Genomic DNA, 20,538 nt, shown 5'->3' with positions numbered 1-20,538 from the left:
TCTTGTGAGCTTAAACGTAAAAGCATGAGGCACCAGAGGACTCCACAATAAACAGGCTCACTCTATTATCACCCATAGATAAAAAATACTATGGTATCGTTCACCCAAGTTTCCTGTCATATTTACTGTAGAATATTAACTAAAGTGTTTCAGGACTTAAATCCCTTTAAGGCACATTGGACCATCTGCTTTAATTTAATCAAAACGAGAAAGACTATTTTTTTAAAGTTACAAAGACAGAAATGAATAAATCAGGTATTTAACCTGAAGAGCTAACCAATGCAAATAATTGTACTAGCTTTTTAATACATTTCCCTTACTGTTATATGTTTGCAATCATTCTGAGTGCTTCTGAGTTAAGTTGCCCCAATATTGAGTCACTATCATGTTCTCTAAATCAGCCTTTACTTGGCTTTGAGCATCTCTGGATAATCTTAAGTGCTGACACTGAACAGACAACATGAGAAAAAACTCGCACAGCAGTATATACCTTGCAGAGCTAGCCAGAATCATCTTAGCTTCTTATCATTTTTTCTGATCCTGCTTTTATTATGTTGAGAATCCTTCACTTGTGTTTTTAGTAGAAGCACAAGTATGTCAGATACACACTATTGAGGAACAGCTGAATATGTTTGCTGTAGGTCTGGTTAAAGCTAGACCATTGGAGTGAACTACAATGCATGAAATGATACGGCACCAGGAAAAAACATCTTCTATAACAATGTCTTTGACATGTCTGCATATTTCAAATGGAAGTATACAATACAAGATCTTCAACAGAAGGGGGACCATCTATTACAAATAGCAGACAGAAACAGCCATCTTCTGTACATTAGCAATGATCCCTGCTAACTCAGAATTAGCATGCACTTCACTGAATCTAATTACCACACCCTGACATCATTCATCGGCAATGAAAACCAGGAACATTCCTTAAGTAACAAGACCTTTCCTCAACATGCCTCACCCCGCCAGCAATAATTAAAACGAATTAACACCCTTAACATTGGCTGAAAAGAAAAGGAATGCCCAGGCTTGTACAACATTGCCCTGACAAAGACATTCTGAACAGCAATGCAGATCAAAGGGAATTAGGGCTAGGGTCTGCTGTTCAGCTTCCCTTCAGAGTGGGATTTGTAATTAAAACAGAAAGAAACCTGCTAGCTGCAGAAGTGGGTTCATGACTAATACCCTCTCCACAGTACCGAAATAATGCACAAGCAACATGCATTAAAAGAATGGGATTGCTTTTCATTTCATTCACAATCACCTTTTCACACGGATAGTGTCAATGGTGACAATGAGCAGGGGTGGCTTTAACTACAGAACTGAAGGATCACATTAGTAGTGAAGATTTCTTTATGAGCATGCAATAGTTTTATAGGGGCAGCTACAACTGTATCACAGTGATTTTCCTATTATGTTTTTTACATAGCGATGACATACAACCATACGAGCCAATGCACACTGGTAATCCATTGCAGTGCCATGTATACGACTGAATCAGGACAGTTCTTGTTCCTTTGCCATCTTCTTCAGAATAATACCTTGGTATTGTAATGCTATCCCAGTGGGACTGTTCTGCAATAGGGTGCATGTTTTGTGAGCTCTGCGATATAAATCACTTAGCTGCCTACCTTCACAAGGACGCACATCTGCCACAGAAGGAGCAAGCATGCTGCAAGGGGCTCACGTCCCCCTTTTTCATAAATACTACAACACACCAACTCATTAACTGACAGCCAGGCTCGCTTTAATGTCTCATTTGGTCAACAGCCGGTTTGCAGGGAATTCCCATAAGCAACATACCTTGCTATTAAGATCAAAAAGTTTCCAGATGCTCCATGCACTTAAAGGCGCATAATCAGCTGCACACATGCTTTTTGTTCTTCACATGGGGTTGGGTTTTTTATCAAGATCAGTGGGACAGCAATGACCTATGGCCTTCTAGATTGCATGATTAAAATGGCTATACCTTTTAATTAACAATATGTAAGTTTTCTTGGGGTGCATCAATGAATCGTGATACCTTCTTTACGATATACCCTATCATGATAAAGGTATGCATGGTTTTGTATCATGACACAAGACCAAAAGCACAACAGAGCTCATTGTAGTCACCAAGTGGTTCTTGAAGGAAGAATAAGTGTGTTTCATAGTTGGTATGAATACATTCTCTCCCTAACTCACTGTCTTTTAACAAAATAGTCCATCTTTTAATGATCATTTAATCGTATAATGCATCACACAAGTAGCCCATCAGGACCATCACAAGTATCGTGATACATATCGTAAAGTGACCTGCACATCGTGATATATGTCATGACATTAGTGTATCAAAAACGTATTGAATGAACTAAAAAAATGTGACTTACCTCTTCAATGTGTAATTTGTTAGATACTATGCAGTGCCCTTACCAAGCGTAGAGAATCCGCCAGCTTTGAATCCAGTAGCTGTGATCCTTCTGTGGGCTGCTCGCTGTGCAAAAATCAGCCCTAGTGCCACGTCAGCACCACCCACAACCTGCAGCTGGGTGTGACCCCGAGAGACACGGCAAAATAATTATTTTACCACAGGAGAAGACCGAATTCTACATTCTTACAGAAACGAACAGTCAAGGGACCACGTGTACTGGCACAGTATAACTTCTTTGAAGAGAACTTCTCTGTCTGAGGTGAGTCGTATTCATGTGCATGTTATATTTTTAACATTACGGTACATTGCTCACAGTAAATATGTAAGTTACAAAACAAGTCTTTGGTGCAGAACATGCTGTCTGTCCAGTGGGGTTTTGGATACAGTGCGGTCTAAATCCCATCATAGATGAAATCCCTATAATAGGGCCCTTCATATTTGTAAAGACAGGAACACACAGACATGCATTGTTAGATGTTTGATGTTCATAATCTCGGTATGCAAAGTGTGATCTAATGATCTAAACAGTGGTGGGGTATGGTCTGTGGACTGGGTGTTTCTTTGTATATTCGCTAGGTCCCAAAGACAAATCCAGAAACGGAACAGGATGGCTGGGCTGTTTATTATTAGACAATTCTGCAAGTCACACACTGTAGTCAAATACAAACCTAGAAGCAATCTGTTTAGAAGAACAATAACTAAATGAGCCAAGTGCACTGTTCCTTGACAGACACAAAACACCGGCCAGTTTAAATACAAAAAATGCTATACATAGATACATTGTTATAAAGCAAACTGTACATCTCGTTTCTCTCCATGTCATTCATCCTATGCACAACTACAGTGTTCAGGCTGGAGTCTCACAATACATGTCTTATACTTCCTCCATAATTCATTGTTTTGTGTACTGCAGAAGCTCGAATAAATTTTTGGATATGCAGATGTTTCAAATACAAAACGTTGCTGGTGCTTTCTGGTAGCACACATTCTTGTGACCTACAGCACCAGGAAAGAAACAACAAGATTTGTTGCTTGTACTAGAAAAATCTGAATATCCTGAATTGAAATATATATATATATATATATATATATATATATATATATATATATATTTCTAAAAGTTTATTTAAATCACAATGAAAAAAGTGGACCAGTGATAAAGTTACTCAAGCTCATAAGAAAACGGATTAGAATAATTGAAATGATGACCATGATTGCTGAATTTGTTTATTAAATGTGTAGAGTATTACTGTACCCAGTTAAATGTCATTCTAACTTTGAAATCACGATGTTAAATGTAGAAGTTGCTTTCTGGACCATTTGGCAGTAGTCATGCTGGGTGATCTCTTACAATAGTGGTATTATATACTGCACCAACAATGAAATGGTGCATTTAAATCTTATAAACTGGGCTGTATTGTTGTAATCTTAAAAAATGGCTTATATCACTGCACATCGCGGTTTAAAAACAGATATTACATGATTAAACATAATATTTATTACAGCAGATGGTGCTGTCACATTGACAATTGATCATTTCTCTCTACAGTTATTATACAATAAGTGTTCTTAAATACATAATACTTATCGGAACAGTAAATGCTAAATTGACGAATATTTTAGGGATTTTTTTTATGTCCACCTTTTAAAAGGCATTCTATTTTCACCACCAGTGAATTATCAAAACAAAATAATAATAATAAACCATAAATCAATACAGAAAATAACACCAAAATGTCTCTGTCTTGTAGTGTACATAGCAATCTTTATCTTTGATGCAGCCGGTAACTTTTTCATTGAAGACATTTTAAAGAAATTGTGCAGGCTCTATGCAACGTGTTCAATCACTTACTGGAAGCAAACTAAACCGGCTGCCAGGTTCCTAAATGTGACAGCTAGTGCATCAGTAAACAAACATTTGCTGTATTTTTTTTTTTTTTAAGTGCTCAAAAAATATTTTCACTATGGGATTTTTTTCATGGTGAACTACAAATCTGTCTACCACATTAGTTCTATAAATTAAATCTTTCCAGTTGAACCACAATGGAATGCAATGGTTCTGTCCTAAGGGTACAATAGTGCAATGCCAGTGGGAAGCTACAGTGGTATGAGGTATGGTTCAATGGTAGCACAGAGAGAACACTCTCATATTTTGACAGAGCAGTGGTATCCCAATGGTGCGCTCGCCCAGCAGAAGCACTGTGCAATGTGTGTTCCATTGTGTTGCCATTGCTAGTAATGCTGTTGTTGGTTAAAATGGTTCAGCTAGTTTCTTCAGGGTAATACACTGGTGCTATAATTTTATCCCACTGGTATTATTCTGTAAGGTTAATCAATCTATGCATACATGCATGCATAGGAATGGATGTATCTCAGAAAAAGATACAGTGCCACTGCAGTCAGCATCCCAGGTAATGTCTGAGAATTGCTCTCTTCAGTCCTTCTTCTTAAATGTGCTTTATCAGTCAGGTACTGTTTACAACAGTATAGCGTCAGCCACAGTCCCATTCCATGCATCTCGTTCTGCCATGGACAGGATTTCAATTTGCCTTCTGATTTTCAAGTATTGGCGAGCCACGGCTGAAGAATGTGGAGTGTTCAAGTGTATGATGGAGGATCATGTAATCAACCTGGCAGAGGTACTCATGGGATCCACTGTCAAAGTGCATCAGACTGTGTGCCTTGGACTAGGGAAGCTGAATCTTGTGTGTAGAGGAAGGAGGGTCCAGAGAAGCAAGGAGGTCACACTGCATGGAAAACGAATGAGGAATACCTCCTTTGCAGTTGCATGAATTAGACTGAATAGCAGTATATTAGATTGCATCCTGGCTAGATTGCTACAGCAGGGGATTCAGCAACAGCTTCAAGGGGTCTAAAATCCTGGCCAGCAATTCATTTTCCTGTAGATTGTCCTGTAGAGTAAACTTCAGCGTATTCACTAGGTGAGCTGGATTTCAAGCTCTGTGCCCTCATGAGCTCTGGCCAATTTCCAGCCTAATAAAACAGATTAACAGTTAGATTCGGGTATAAGATTTTCACATCCTGATGAGATTGCTTTTTATTGACCGTGATCCACTACAACCTAGCTGAGGCTTTTAACAGCTGTGTTTCTTATAGCGTTTCCTTTTCTAGTGTTCTGACTGTAACAGACAGGAATGTCTTGGGAATGTGTGTACCGTCTGATCTTCAGGAGTTGGATAGGTGGATGTGCAGGACCGGTTACCTGTGAGGAGAGAAACTCAGAGTCATTGCTACAGGTGATAAGAACAACACTTCATATGAAAAGTTGTGAACAAACAGCCCCATTTATGCTGGTCCGGTTCCCAGTAGCTGACTGATCTCAAAACTTTGTCAAGTTGGGTATTAAAGAATAACCCAGGATAACCCATGCCATAGCCTCACCTCTCTCTGTGTAAACTGTCTCTGTCCCAAGTCTATCTCCACTTCATTTCAAACTGCTGTATGTCCTCAGCTCCTTGGCGTCTGTGTTGCACTTTAAAGTATTGGTTAGGGTGAACTTTGTCAACTCCTTTTAAGATTTGAAAGACTTCAATCAAGTCCCCCCTTCTTTGTTCTAGGCTAAAGAGATTCAGTTCTTTCAGCCTGTCTTCATAGCTGTACAGCTCTTTAACTCCTAGGATTAGTCTGGTTGCTGTTCTTTGGACTCTCTCCAGGGCCACAGTGTACTGTTGGTTCTGTGGTGTCCAGAACTGAACGCAGTACTCCAAGTACAGCCTCACCAATGCATTCTATAACCTCGTCATAACCTCCTTTGATTTGTCCTCTACACTTCTGGCTATATACACCATGGTCTTTGTCTTGGTGGACCTGTTTAGAAATAGATTTTTCATTTGAGGCCACCACTGATTTCCTGCAGAGTTAGCTGACACAGAGTTGTGCGATAGTAACAAACTCAAACCCTTACACTGCTGCTAATTCCCAGTGGCAGCACGTATATACAGACACAGTGGTGTATACATGGAGGTCAAATACTTTTTAACAGAGCTTTAAAGAAGTCAGCTCACCTGCTCACATATTATCACATGGTTTACTCTGGTCTAGCCCACCTGCCCGTCTGACGGTATATACCTGGCACGCTGGGTGGGATGGGATCTGGAGAATGCCTACCTCTCATTGGCTGGCAGGAGAGGATTTGTATTTAAAAAGGAGAGCTGATGCTCCAGACTGGAAACTCTGAACGCCAGGTAACAGGAAGAGCAGATCAGGAGAACGATTCTGTGGGAAGAGACAGGGTCCCAGGCGTTATAGCACTACTGCATGAGAATGACAACTGTGGCCCCTAAACAAGATGCTTTTTTTCCCACTGCTTTTTAATATATATATATATATATATATATATATATATATATATATATAATGGGTTGTAGGGAGATATGCAAATATATATATATATATATATATATATATATATATATATATATATATATATATATATATATACACACACACAAAAGGCACAGCAATTTCCTTCTAGACTAAGTTTGTCTGGAAGGAAAATAATAATTTTCACTTCACTACTTGCCCGTACATCTGCGCCATAAAGGGGGTCCCCAGGCTTGTTTTTTTATTGGAAAAAGACATTTTCTTATTATTCATGTAAAACTGAACATGCCCATCCCATGTTAAACACATATACATAAAAATGCCCCTGCTAACCTTTCAGACATTTAATTTATGCAGGCTGCTAAATGAAAAAGGTAACAACTATAGTGAACCACCTTAAACAAAATCTTTGATAACTATAAGACATCCCTACAACAATAAAAAGCTAGGTATTTTTGATTTTTAAAAAGATTGTCTGTAATGCATGGAAAATAACAAGAGAAATGTGACGACAGCATACAACATGGTTAGCTTGCAAGTCTATTCAAAGTCTAGACACCAGATGGTGCTCTTGGCCTTGAAAGTAATGTTATTTGGGGATTTCATACATAAACATATGCAGCTTTTAAACTAGTGTTAAATTTCATACCAGACATCAAAATTGTGACTTAATGGGTATCTCATTATGTTCATTATTAAGGCGTAAAATGTTCCAATCCGGCCCCACACAAAAAACATTGTTAATTTGAAAACGTACATAAAACCATTTTACTTACTGTGTGAAAGTCCCTTTAGGCCTCCAATCAAATCTGTAAATGTATTGCTGAACTCATTTTTCATGCCCAATAATATAACTGATCTTACTCTGTTTCCTCTTTAGTGGTGCTGTGCAAGCCTACAGGCATTTCCTCTAATATCAGCAAGCCTGAGATTTTTAAGAACATAAGAAGATTTAGGCCAGTCAAGCCATCTGTGCTTGTCCGATTCATAGTAGCTGATTGATCTCAAAACTGTGTCTAAGAATCCCAGTGATTCCACATCAACAGCACGACTAGGTAACCCATTCCATACCCTCACCACTCTGACTAGGTAACCCATTCCATACCCTCACCACTCTTTGACTAGATAACCCATTCCATACCCTCACCACTCTGACTAGATAACCCATTCCATACCCTCACCACTCTGACTAGGTAACCCATTCCATACCCTCACCACTCTTTGACTAGGTAACCCATTCCATACCCTCACCACTCTGACTAGGTAACCCATTCCATACCCTCACCACTCTGACTAGGTAACTCACTCCATACCCTCGCCACTATTTGGCCCAACGATGATGAAATAATCACAAAGTGGTTTTAGGGCACACCAATGAAGCCAGATATTTGACACCCACAATGGAATTCATGAAATTAGGGTGATTTATCCCTGAAAATGAAGTCAAAATAGTTAACCTTATGGGTCCCTGTGGCAATGTGCCCCGCCCCTGTGTGCACGTGTGTGTTATGTGTTGTACGTTGCGTGCGTGTGTTAATGTTGGTGTATAGAGATTGGTACACGGGATATAAACGGGTCTGTGTTTCACGTGTGATTTAAATTGTATATTTGTATTTAGGCACGGGATTGCACATCACTGCACGTGCATTTAAAGTATAGTATGTGAGCACGGGGTTGCACAGAATGAATTCACGTGCTGGGATTCAAGTGAATAATTAATTAGTAATTGAATCCCAGCACAACAGTATATATAGACACATTTTCATTCACTCTGGGTTGTGTGTTCAGGGCGAAGGAACGGGAGAGAGTGAGGAGATAATTAAAGTAAAAAGTAAACAAATTGCTACGTGGTACGTGTTTGTTTAGTGTTCGTCCCTGTGGGTCAGTGTCTGTTCGTTTTGTTTATCTGTTTATTTTGGCGTAAGTGCTGTGTCCTGTTTTGTGTTTAAAACCTTTTTATTTTGTTAATAAACGCTGAGTGCCACCATTGCACTCAGCATTACTCATCACCACCGTCTGTCTGTGTATTCCTTTCTGGTCTGACGCCACCCATTACCAGCCGTCTTTGTGACAGTCCCCTTCATTCATGTTGTGAAAGTGATTTAATTTTTTTCATTAACACATTAAAGGAGATTCATGCAAATGTACGGCTCCTGAAGCTTGTATTTGACAGTGATAAACTGGAGCTACAATTTCTCCACTGCTCTGTGTGCAAGAATAAAGGCCGATTAACCCATTTTTATCTGAAAATCCGTGGCTCAAGATCATGTTTTTAAAGATCAGTATATAGGAATACACAACAGTAATTTATTAGTCTTTCATTTACCAGTACATTTCATTTTGTAAACTTTAAGAAATTCAACAGTAATAAAAAGACATACCATTTCTGTAAATAAAAGCTGTATATGTACGTTGAAGTGGAATCTTTGCAAAGGGAAGTGTGTACGCTAGTTCCAGGACTTGTCAAACAACTGCCACGAACTCAAGTGCCTTTTGAAAACCGTGGCTGCCAGTTCAATAAGCAGAGGAGCGTTTCTCTCTTTTAAAAACCAGGGCCCCAGCGCCCAGCGCCGTCACTTACAGCAGAATGAAGAATTTGAGTAGCTGATACTCCATTTGTCCCAGTTCAGGTACGGGCTCCACCATCACAACCTTCTCCGTCTCCAGGCTTCTTTCTAAAGGAATCAGGCAGACAGGAACTGCTTTGAGAACTCAGAGCCACAGACGCAGAACCTCCAGCTTGCACCTGAAACCCTTTCCCCTATTCAGAACTGAACAGCATGTTTCAAGGAATCGTTGCTACATACTCTCAAGTTCCAGCATGCAATGAAAATGCGACGGGCATCATATTTGGTTTTAATCTACACAATCATCTTGGTATGTGCACTTATTATACGTTGTGTGTCTCGTTAAAATATCACGAGCCATTTTAAATAACCATCCTGAAGCATTTCCATGAAAAAGAGCGAAACCAAATAACAGCTCCAGTTACGAGACCCTCATGAATAAACTATGGATAGTAACCCATCATGAATGAGAACATTACATAGCAGGTCACACAGATTCTAGTGTAGCTATTTACCAGCATCGCGTGGCTTTCCACTATCACAAGTCTAAGTTAGTAAATGATTAATACACTCAGTGACAACGACTTAGTAGTTATTAATAATGCATCAGTGAAGTATGTTCAATTGTCTATGTCTAAGCAGGTGTTTTTTGTGAAAGTGCTCGTTACATTAAAGAATGATTCCTGTCCCATTAACCGTGCTGTCATTTGGCTAGAATGTTTTTATTAGTCGCTGACTTAACCTTGTTAGTATCCAAATATTTGAGTACTACATGTTAGGGTATCTCTGTCAAATCCAGTGCAGTACTTCAGTCCCATATGACAGGGTTTACTGTAGATCTTAAAAAAACATTCTGTTTGACTCGGTAGCAAAAAAAAGGTTCAATTTTTCAAAATCAGGTTTTTTTTTAGTAATACAGATATTCATGAAACTTTTAAACTCCCTGTGTGTGCTTTATTTATTTAGTATTTGTGTGGTATTATTATTTAAATGTACTGTTTTGGGTGTGTTTTGTTGTGTAGTTTGGCAGAGATGATGTTTGCTTCTCGTCTCTGCCAGACTACCTCTCGTGAGAATGCGCGATTGGCAGCTGATGATTTATTGACAAATTGGCTGTTGGCCACGCATATGAAAACCCGTGCAGAATGTGGTCGAGGGATAAACTAGGTAAATGATGGCCAGTTAATTCAACGTTATAAAAACCAGCAGCTTTTGCTGACCAGGGTGGGATGCTCACAGGAGGAACGAGACAAGTAAGAACTGAGAAAACAGTAACAATTGCTACACGTGTTGAAATTGAACCAGCGTGGTACTTGTTGGGTATCTGTTTTGGCCACCGTGCCGTTTTGTTTTGTGTTAAGTGTTTTCTGCTCAAACCTTTTATTTCATTTATTAAATAGGCACATCAGCGCTTCAACCCACAGTATCAGTGTCTCTTCATGGTCTGACATCACCACCTAGCTATCCGTGACACAGGCTTACAACAGTCTAAGGCTTCTTGAGTGAAACTATTCAAGTATTATTTAGATCAGTGTAATTCATATACAAAGCTGGCAACCAGTTAAACGACAGTCAGACTTTGTTGTTCAATGGTTTAAATGCAGTTTGACTGCAGCCCAAGAAGATGCAGCTAAAGGACCTTGCGTGGTGCTGTCGCTCTGGAAGGAGGCGTCCACAGCGCTGAGGCTGCTGGTGGAGTTGCCCAGGATGTCGGGCAGGGAGGAGGCGATAGAGGCTATCGAGGGTTTCCGCCTCCATTTCAGAACAGGGGGGAACTCGTCTGGCGTGGGGAACTCATCGTGCGGAAGGAGCTGGGAGAGTGAAAATCACATACTCGTAAACTGACTGTGAGAGCGCACTGCAACACTATTAGGCAAAATAACACTATGCAAAGAATGAATTCAAACATAATAATGTAACAATATGTGGGTACAAATGTCATGTTATTAAGCAATAAAGCAATAATAAATATACAATATTAAACCAATAATATAACCATTTGGTCACAAGGATATATAATATAGTAACCCTATAAATGTGTACTGTAAGTCTTTGTATGTTATTCCAAGGGTTATTACAGATTTCTAATGAAAGGTGAGCCTCAAAAACATAAACTAGGCATTTTTAGTACAGTAGATATTACGATCTAAACAGGGTCTGGTCCCAACTAGTTTGGATTAGCGACAGTCTACAGAAACACTTACCAGGGATAAGGCGCTTGGCTCCTCTGTGTACTGCTTAATGCTCAAAATCTTTTTCCCATTGACCTGCACAAGCACAACGACATACTGTTAAGGGCTGATGAATTACAGACAGAAAACAGAAAGCAAAAACACATGTACTGGCAAGTGCTTTCCACTTTTTCTTATGTCTAGAATTTTTTCAAGATTAAAAAAAAAATTAAAAAGCTACCAAAGAATTATATTTTTGTAAAACAGTGTTGAGAGCTGCAAATGTACCTTTTAAACCCCCAATTTAAAACTAGAGGACAGAAAAGTAATGGCAGGGTTCACTACAATATGCATTCATGACTGTGGGAATCAAAGATGCATGAAAGCCCACCTGTATTGACACAGACTTGTACAGACATCCCGTCATATCATATATCAGTGTGTGAAACCATGTTAAATCCCCTGTCTGACATTTAAATAGTTGATGGTTTACAATGTACTGCAAATTACAAAACAGCGCCCTCCAGTGGTTTCGAAAGAACATCACAGGTATGCTTAGTTGCCTGGATACTAAAAAAAGTCTTGGATTTCTTGAATACAGGGCTCTTTTCCAGTGTGAATTTTCTGTATCTGGAGGGGTGTTCCCATTAGAGTTACTGTATCAAATCAAATTGTGCATCTCAGTTGTACGTTACCTGTAAATGTGTGCAGACCCGTCTCAACACATCGTAAACACTATCCCTGGACAGCAGAGACACAAACAAGTACTGCAAGACACAACAAGAACAAGAGTGAGGCATGTGGAGAATGAAACGAAGCTTCCGGATCAGCAAAGCTTGACCTTTGCTGGTGCACCTTCTGCCTTCGGGCAGAATCCCAGGACACATTCTAATTGTCTTGGTTCTAGAGTTTACAGGTAAACTATTCCATGCATTTAATTTAGTGCTGTATTTAGTGTAAAAGAGTGCCTTGAATACCCTGACTACCTTGACTTGGTGACCTCAGTACAGTGAGGTATAGCTCATATCCACGCGTTACATTTATGATACTTTTTTGGAGTGTAACATCCTACAATTAAGACTCAATGTAATGATCTAAACAATGAGTAAAGCAGACACATCAAATAGATAGAGATCACAGATCACAGGTGTGCAGAATGAGATCTAAATCATTATTGGTCACAAAAGACAATACTAACTCATCTTTTTATAGAAGAGGTAGGATTAACAGCACACCACTTATCACAGCAGTGGGTGTATGTGCAATCAACCCATTTTCTTACTCATCTCTGTTGTATTATATGTATTGCGTGTGTGTATAGATCCCCATAATCTGTTGACAGAGGCCTATGCAAACACTAATAGGCTTCCCTCTGGCATTGTACATGCTTTTAAAGGCCAACAGGCTCACATGCACTGTTAGAAATGCTGGTTTTAATGACTGTGGTACACAATGATCTAAAGGCAGTAGTTATCCCTCTCCAAATGTCAAGTTACATTACACAGTGTTTAAACAGTGCCGTTTACCTTTTGACTGGATTCAGTGGTTATAGCGAGTCCGTTGGGGACCAGGCCTGCTGTTTTGTGCTTTTTTACCAGCAGGACCGACACCACCGGGATGGCAACCTGAAAGATAAAAGAGAAGAGAGTGCAGTCAGGTGTGTGATTCAGCCTCCCACTCAAACAGCAGCACAACGAGAGCTCTGCTACCAAGACAAGCTCACTGTGTGCCGTAAGAGTCCGAAGAATAAACACCTGGCAATGCAGCCCTTACAGTGCTATAGAGCATGCTGCTGTGTTTACAAGAAGCACATCACTTTACCTTTGCTGTATCATGTGTTTTAAGTATCGCAGCACCATATTTTTAAATATAATCCACATTTGTTTTAATATGTTTTACTCACACGCTACAACAATGCTGGAGCTCTGAATGACATGAGTGGTGCATTCTGGGTACAGAAAACAAGCTCTGTTGCAGGCTGATCTGGATATAGCTCAAATCTCATCATAGAAATTCTCTTTCTGCTGCCAAATGGTACCAAGAAAAAAGATGAGAAATGAATTCCCCAAGTGACCCATTAATATTAAAACAAATAGGGGTTATATTGAAAAATATTGAGCCGCGATACTTAAAACACAGGACACAGCAAAGTAATGCATTTCTTGTAAACACTGTAGGGTGTTCAGAACACAATGGTAAAAGCACAGCACAGTTAAAATATAGTTATAGAGGGCCAGGTGATTGATGTCAATAGTAAACCTAGTAAAGGTTCAATATTACTCAGCAGATTTGCTGTGGTCAGCTTTTTAGTGTACTGATCGCGTGCTAGCAATCGGGCTACTGATAAATGTGCTCTGAATTAAACACAGGAGTACTACAATGGAGTACAGCATGGGGGTCATACAGTGATTACCTGCTGGAAGAGATCCAACAAAACACAGAAAACACCCAAACCAGCAGATTTAGCATAGGCCTGATTGAAAACTTAGAGGCCGTTCAGTCCATCAATGCCTGTGGCTTGGTAACACTAACCACTCTGTGTAATAAAGTGCCTCCTACCCTCTGTGCTAATTGTGTCTCCACCTGATTTTCAGCTGTGTCCTCTGGTCCTGGTCTCTGTGCTGTGCTAAATGTATTGGCTAGGGTTCAATCAGGTCTCCCACAGTGTAACTCATAACTCATTCCTTTAAACCCAGAGATCAGTGCCGTTGCTCTTCGCAGCTCAGACTGCTGGAATCTGACACCCCAAATAAGGTAATGTTCTGCAAAGACTATTCACAGGTATGTTGATCTGCTTTTCTGTACTAGTCTCCTTCATCTGAAAACTGACTTTGTTAACTGGGCTGGATTGTTAACATTCTCCAAAGGAAGTTTCAGCTCCAGGGTCACAGGTCTTGATAGATTACAACCCCCCCCCAAAAAAAAATTCTCATGCAGTCAGACTCTAAAGTTTGCGATGGGACGTGTGTGCCGTCTCACAAATAAACAAATAAAACCTATTCACTCACTTGACTTGGGTAAACAATAATGAAGGGATGTATTCATACCTAAAGTACAGCGCTTGAAAAACAGGGTCTTGGTAACAAGAGTTTGGGATTCCTTTCCACCCCAGGTTCACAGGTTGTTTACAGAACACAAAAGCACATGTTGAAACAGCCCGTGGTGCAGGTCTCACTTACCCTTACTCATTGATGGTTGCTGTCGTTCCAAATTACTTTGCATATCATTGTCTGTTTCAGTCATCACCTCCTAAAACTTAAAAGCACCTCTGTGGCTCTCAAAGATAAAGTATGAGACCAGAGTGCAACCCTTAACCTACACCCCTGCAACACTCTGCCCTCAGCTGACAGAAGTACTAAAACACTTGATCTATGTGGTTTGTATTGCTGCTGTGTTTCAGGGGGGACATGTCAATGGTTACACTTTGCTGTACCAGCTGTACTTGGAGATTAGACATACCTGAGGGCTTTATACAGAGAGCACAGGGTTGCTTTGAACTAGAGTTGTAATACAGAAGATGAGAGTCAAAGTGAATCTTAAGAAGAAGCAGCAAGCAAGAGGTGTGTCATTAAAGAGCACAGCTGACAATGTCAGTCTCAATAGCAATGCTGATGCAGGGCTTTAGAAGCACAGAATGCACATGAGGCCAGACCAACCAGCAGCCAGCAGGTTACCTTGATGTCTTTCCCAAAGAGGTTGGCGTGGAAACAGAGCCAGTTCTTGGAGATGTAGAGCCGACCTTGTAGAAGTATATCTCGAAGCAGAGCACAAGAATACACTAAACAGAAAACATATGTGCACAGGTTTAGAATGCACAGATCACCCGGAACTCCAAAGAGTCAAAGTTTCCTACTAGGCTTTTATACAAGTTTGCAGAGTTAACATCAGATGAGCAACGCAGGACGAAAAGGCTGGTCAGGATTTCAATCATAACAATAAACACTCACAATGAGAAAAAACACCTCAGGAAAAAAAACTAAAACAAAACTTTGAGATATTTAACGTAGTGGTTGTCAAACTGGGGGAAGGGCACTGCTGGGGGTCTGTAAAGGTTGCCTAGGGGTCCCCAGTAAATTCTAGAAACTTCTCTTGTAAACCAACATAGCTATTTAATGCACTGAATCATTTTCATTTACTTTTGCAGTGAGAGACGATACAGTACAATGCTGCATATACAGTACATGCTTTCACTGCAGTACAGTGTCTCTCCTGGTTTGGGATTTCCTTGTTGCTCAAATCTCTGTTGGGGGTCCCTATTAAAAGAGGATGCCCTGAGCATACATGTTTGAGAAGCTCAAATGTAACGGACGACAGTCCTCTTATGTTCCCATTTCAAATAGATTTTGGTTGGTGGAATGATTCTCCTGGTGCAGATCAGTCTTCAAGACGTAACTCCAAGCTCTGCTGCTGCTCATGGTTGTTGTTGATGACATTGCAGTAGCGGCACAAATACTCGAAACAAGGCCGAAGAGGTTTGTTTAGTTCATTCTTTCACATACCTTTCATCAACACCTCCTCCTTGGGGAGACACTGGAACAGCTTGTGGTACTGAGTGTTGTACTTGTTCACGGTCTGCACGGGGACAGAAGACAACAGATCAGGTGTCTAAAGAACAAGAAAGGAAGGCGTGGGTCACAACAGTTGCTCTGTTTCATTCTTTACCTGAAAGGACTAGGACTATATACAATGGGAATGCTGCCTACAAGCGACAGCCAAAAATGAATAAATATAACCTTGGTGATTCTGTTAAAGGTAAAACTAGATAGTAAATCTTTTTTTGGCTGCTGCTTGAAGGCAACATTCACATATTATAGATCCTTGTCCTTTGTGAGATAATATCACAAAATAATGTTACAGTTGCTGGGTTGCCTTTTTTTCAAGTTTTCAGTAGATACAGGTATCCAGTGTTGCCACTTTCTTTGCATTTCACCATGTGAAACCTTTCTCCTTTGAAACCATACAAGCACAGACAAGACGACAAGCATTTCAACAAGGATGTGTCATGCAGAATACATTTTCATAATCACACAAAATGATTGCAACATTTAACCTATGATCAAGTTAAATACACAGGGTAGTTAAGCAACTTCAAAAATCTAATTCGATGGTAAACAATACTATATTTGAAGGGTGGTATATGACTCACTGATCCTCTGTAACATTTCTTCCCATTTTCACATGGAGTAGGACCAGCCACACGCACCCTGAAACACACAAGCAATAATATGCATTAGATATCATTCCATCACTGTGCCTGATTCACCAATATCTCTATACATACACCATGTCGTAAGTCTGTTTTTGTGCATAGAAAACAACAAACTGAAAACATTAAGCACATTTACTACAAGAGACAGTTTGTGATGAATCTGCAGCTTAACATTTTTGATTAATACTGCTAAAGTGTTACATTGCTTTCATGAGGGCTTTTAATAATGTCTTAACAACTTTACATGTACAGTAATTTGTTATTACATCTTACAGCACATATTTTGTTTTATCTGCAGTTAATTTACCCATCACTGTGCTCTAACTGTGTGCCACATGTGCGCCTGTCATTAGCTCCTCTCAAGCAGACTCTGCAAATTGTGCCCAACTGTATGGTAGTTTTCTAACTATTAAACTCTTCCACTTGTTGGCCGCTGACATCCGCTCTCGAGTTCCTGGGTGTAAAAGAGGAAGCTGGCTTGGCTGTGGGATCGGAGGACGCCCACTGAACCTACGGATCCCCTGAGCTGTGTGGGGAATTGCTGGACCTTCCAAATTGGGGAGAAAATCTGGGGTAAAATAACTGGGCACACTAAATTAAAAAAATAATATAACAGCTCTCATCCATTCCGTGCACCAGCAGAACAATCATACCTGAACATTTGCAATGCAAATTCATTTTTACATAACAAAGTGATGAATGCTAACAGCTGAGGTCAATATTTTTGCTTTTAAAGACTCCAGCTATAGAACAGCCAACACTGGATTGAGCTGCTGGCCACACCATTATTATAAAGCACACAGATCGTCTTAGCCCAGTGGTTCCCAACTTTTTTCAATGTAGGGACCACCTTGGGGTTTGGATCTTTCCCACAGACCACCTGTCAAGCATTTTTTCACAACAGCATTTTGAAACTAATTTGTATGTGTATATGTATAAGTACATGTAGAAAGTAAAGTATTTATATAAGGTACTGACTTAATGAGATTCCTGGGCCTGGATCGTCACTACCAGGTCAGCAAGGAATGTTGTGATATTGTGCATTGAAAGTTGCTGATGGCAAATCTCCTGTTTCTTTTGTTTAAAATTGTTTATTTTTTTCACATTCTCTATGCTTTGTAGATCAATGGCGTCTCAATTTTGAAGGTTTGTTTTGTTTGACAAAACCTGACAAATAACGCACTGGGTCTTGGGTCGTCCTCGGATCCAGTAAATGTAAATACGTGCTTGTCCCCTCAACCATTACCTTGTGTAGCAAATTAATATATACATATCTAATGCAACTTACTGCACTCACAGAGTCTCAAACTTCACTAGATGCACATATAAAAACACTGGAATACAAAGACGAGGCGGGAGGGAAGCACTTTGGAAAATTAAAAAATGATTGGAGAGTGTAGAGGATGTTTCTTACCACTTCTGGTGGCCTGTGATGTCTAAATTAAACAGGATTGGTGGCACACAGTCAATAGGATTTACAGCATTCTGGTTAAATATGACAAGAAAAGACTGTACACATTATTTAGTCGTGTTCATAGAATTTCCCTTTGGCATATAGTGTTGAGATATTAAACCTGGCTGAATAAACCCATATAATAACATGGAGCTGAATGTTTCTTCATGATGTGTAAGTCACTTAGTTAGTATTTGTTTCACATCAGAAAGCTGTTTCAGTTAATGGTGGCTTGTTTTCCAATGTGTTTTTTTTTCCCCACTCGAATCTCATAGGGTTTATTGATACAGTATTTTCCGACCCGCTGGATTCTCATGGGAGAATGAGGATTGTTGAAACATGTTCACGGTGCTGAAGTGTTCCCAGCGCCACTGCTCATTTCATAACGTAGTGTTTACTGCAAGAGTATACAGCTGCAGAACGAAGGCTCCCACAGCGCAGATCACACAGGGTAGCGCTGCATGCGCAACTTGGAATTTACATAGCGCTGCATTCACCCTCAACACCGCTACCACGTGACCATAATACCCCACGAACCTCAGGTTTAGGGTTAGGTTATTGTTATGAAATAAATTTTGTTTTAGTACCTAAACTTATCACCCTTATCATGTGATCGCCCTGTAGCATATAATGATGACGTCTATTACAAGTTGCACACGCAGCACTACCCTGCGTGAGCTACCCTGTGGGAGCCTTCGTTCTGCAGCAATACCCCTCTCGTTTACAGTGTGCTCTGAACAGCTGTATGAGAAAAAACATCAAGCAGTACCTGGGGCTCGCTCTGCCCCCTAGGAAACAACAACTGGGCAGCCTACGGGGATACTTATCAGCTAGGATTTCTGAATATGCGATTACCTGATTATATCCTATTATGTGTGCTTTGCATATTTCTCTATTGATGGGTATGCTTCGGTCTGTATGTGTGTGAGCTGCAATACACATACAGTTTATGATATATTTTATTGTTGGACGTTTTGTTGCTTGTTTCTGTGAAAGCTTGCAAGGCTTATAACGTCTGAATGTCTTGTTGGGTGCACCTGAAATTGTGCAGCTTCATAAATGCAGAGAAAACTACACAGGCGCAGTTACTGGTATATACTGTATCTGATGTTCCCACAAAACAACCCAAAAAGCGCTACAGTAAATAGCTCTTTGGAAGCACACAGCGCTGTGAATTGCTGTGTTAGGCAAACACCCTTCTAGTTGTTTACTACGCTTCCTCACAAAAGATGTTTTTCAAACACTGGGCCTGTTTCTGAAAAGCTGAATTTCTGAAGGGAAGTGCTTCTAGAATTGACCTCTACAGGTTTGCAACTGTTATTCCTGTAACCGTGGAAACTGTGCGTCAGTAAATTACAGCTGTGCACAGACCTGAAAAAGGTTATTTTGCTAGAATAGTTAGTGAGCCTGGTAAATAATAATCTGAGCAGAAACATCAAGAGAGAATGTTAGAGAAAGCATGAAACAGGATATCAGACAACTAAGAAATTCATTATTATGAAAACCAACATTACCTTCAGGGTACAGAGAAGTGTGGAAACGTTAAAGAGCTGTATAGAAGGTAGCGTTTTTATGTATGATAAATAAGAGAATGTGATCAATTAATTAATCTCATATGCTCACACATGCTGCTGTTGTAATCCCATTGCCCAATGTATCCACATGCAGTGCCTAGAGTGCTGTTTGAATTCCCATGACAACGGTGCAAGCAGGAAGGCGCATGTAACTCCCCAGTGTTTGTGAGTTTAATTTCCTCCTGGGTGACATACAGTCTCACATGTTTATTCCAAATCCATTCTGAGCCTCTGAGGGTTATGAAGGCTGTCCCCTAATCTCAGAGTCACTAATTCATTTCCAATCACATTATGCACATGTCCTGTTTTACGCAACCTTTTGATAAGCTGCAGTCAGTCCTGTTAAGTAATTTAACTGAGGTGCGGGGCTTAATAAAAATGTTTTTGGTTTTTGAGAAGGTTATTTTGTTAGCGGGACATTAAATACACACTAATATGCATACAAATAGAATTTTTAAGGGTTCTAAAGGTTAAAATGATATGAAAAAAGGATGCTCTTTATAAAATGTCTGTCTATCTGTTAGTCAGTCAGTTAAAAGTTTGCATGTACTAAGAGGACCGAACGTCCAGTTGTGATTGTTAAGGATATTAGAATCTCAGGGTACATTCACTGTAATGAAACTCAGTCTGGACATGCAAGTTATTACCAGTATAAAACCGGAGGGGAATATGAAGGTATATTTCATGGTGATTCATTTTTCCTGTTGCCGACAGCTCTAATATTGAATTTACATTACTGTATACAATAGAAAGTAACCTACTGTAATAGACTCCTGGTATTTCACGTAATTCCAGAAACTCTGG

At 39.9% G+C, this 20,538-nt stretch overlaps 1 protein-coding gene across 6 annotated transcripts in view; it reads right to left on the bottom strand.

The window, feature by feature from the left end:
• Window positions 1–3,019: 3,019 nt before the first annotated feature.
• LOC117429104 (GRAM domain-containing protein 2A-like) overlaps window positions 3,020–20,538 on the bottom strand; it is a 41,706-nt gene continuing 24,187 nt past the window's right edge. For 4 of the 6 annotated variants that reach the window (XM_058998511.1, XM_058998506.1, XM_058998509.1 and 1 more), the window contains 10 exons: window positions 16,645–16,702; window positions 15,998–16,103; window positions 15,173–15,276; window positions 13,025–13,123; window positions 12,194–12,265; window positions 11,532–11,594; window positions 10,967–11,138; window positions 9,342–9,435; window positions 6,545–6,652; window positions 3,020–5,639 (listed from right to left, as the gene is read on the bottom strand). In XM_058998511.1, the coding sequence (XP_058854494.1) occupies window positions 5,636–5,639; window positions 6,545–6,652; window positions 9,342–9,435; window positions 10,967–11,138; window positions 11,532–11,594; window positions 12,194–12,265; window positions 13,025–13,123; window positions 15,173–15,276; window positions 15,998–16,103; window positions 16,645–16,702 (880 nt within the window). In that variant the 3' untranslated portion in view covers window positions 3,020–5,635. The remainder of the gene's footprint in view (window positions 5,640–6,544; window positions 6,653–9,341; window positions 9,436–10,966; window positions 11,139–11,531; window positions 11,595–12,193; window positions 12,266–13,024; window positions 13,124–15,172; window positions 15,277–15,997; window positions 16,104–16,644; window positions 16,703–20,538) is intronic. The other 2 variants (XM_058998507.1, XM_058998508.1) reach the window with 2 other exon arrangements.

Source organism: Acipenser ruthenus, chromosome 24 (genome assembly GCF_902713425.1).
Source record: "Acipenser ruthenus chromosome 24, fAciRut3.2 maternal haplotype, whole genome shotgun sequence".
NCBI lineage: Eukaryota > Metazoa > Chordata > Actinopteri > Acipenseriformes > Acipenseridae > Acipenser > Acipenser ruthenus.
Note: the sequence above shows the minus strand (reverse complement) of the source record. Positions and strands in the feature narration are given on the sequence as shown.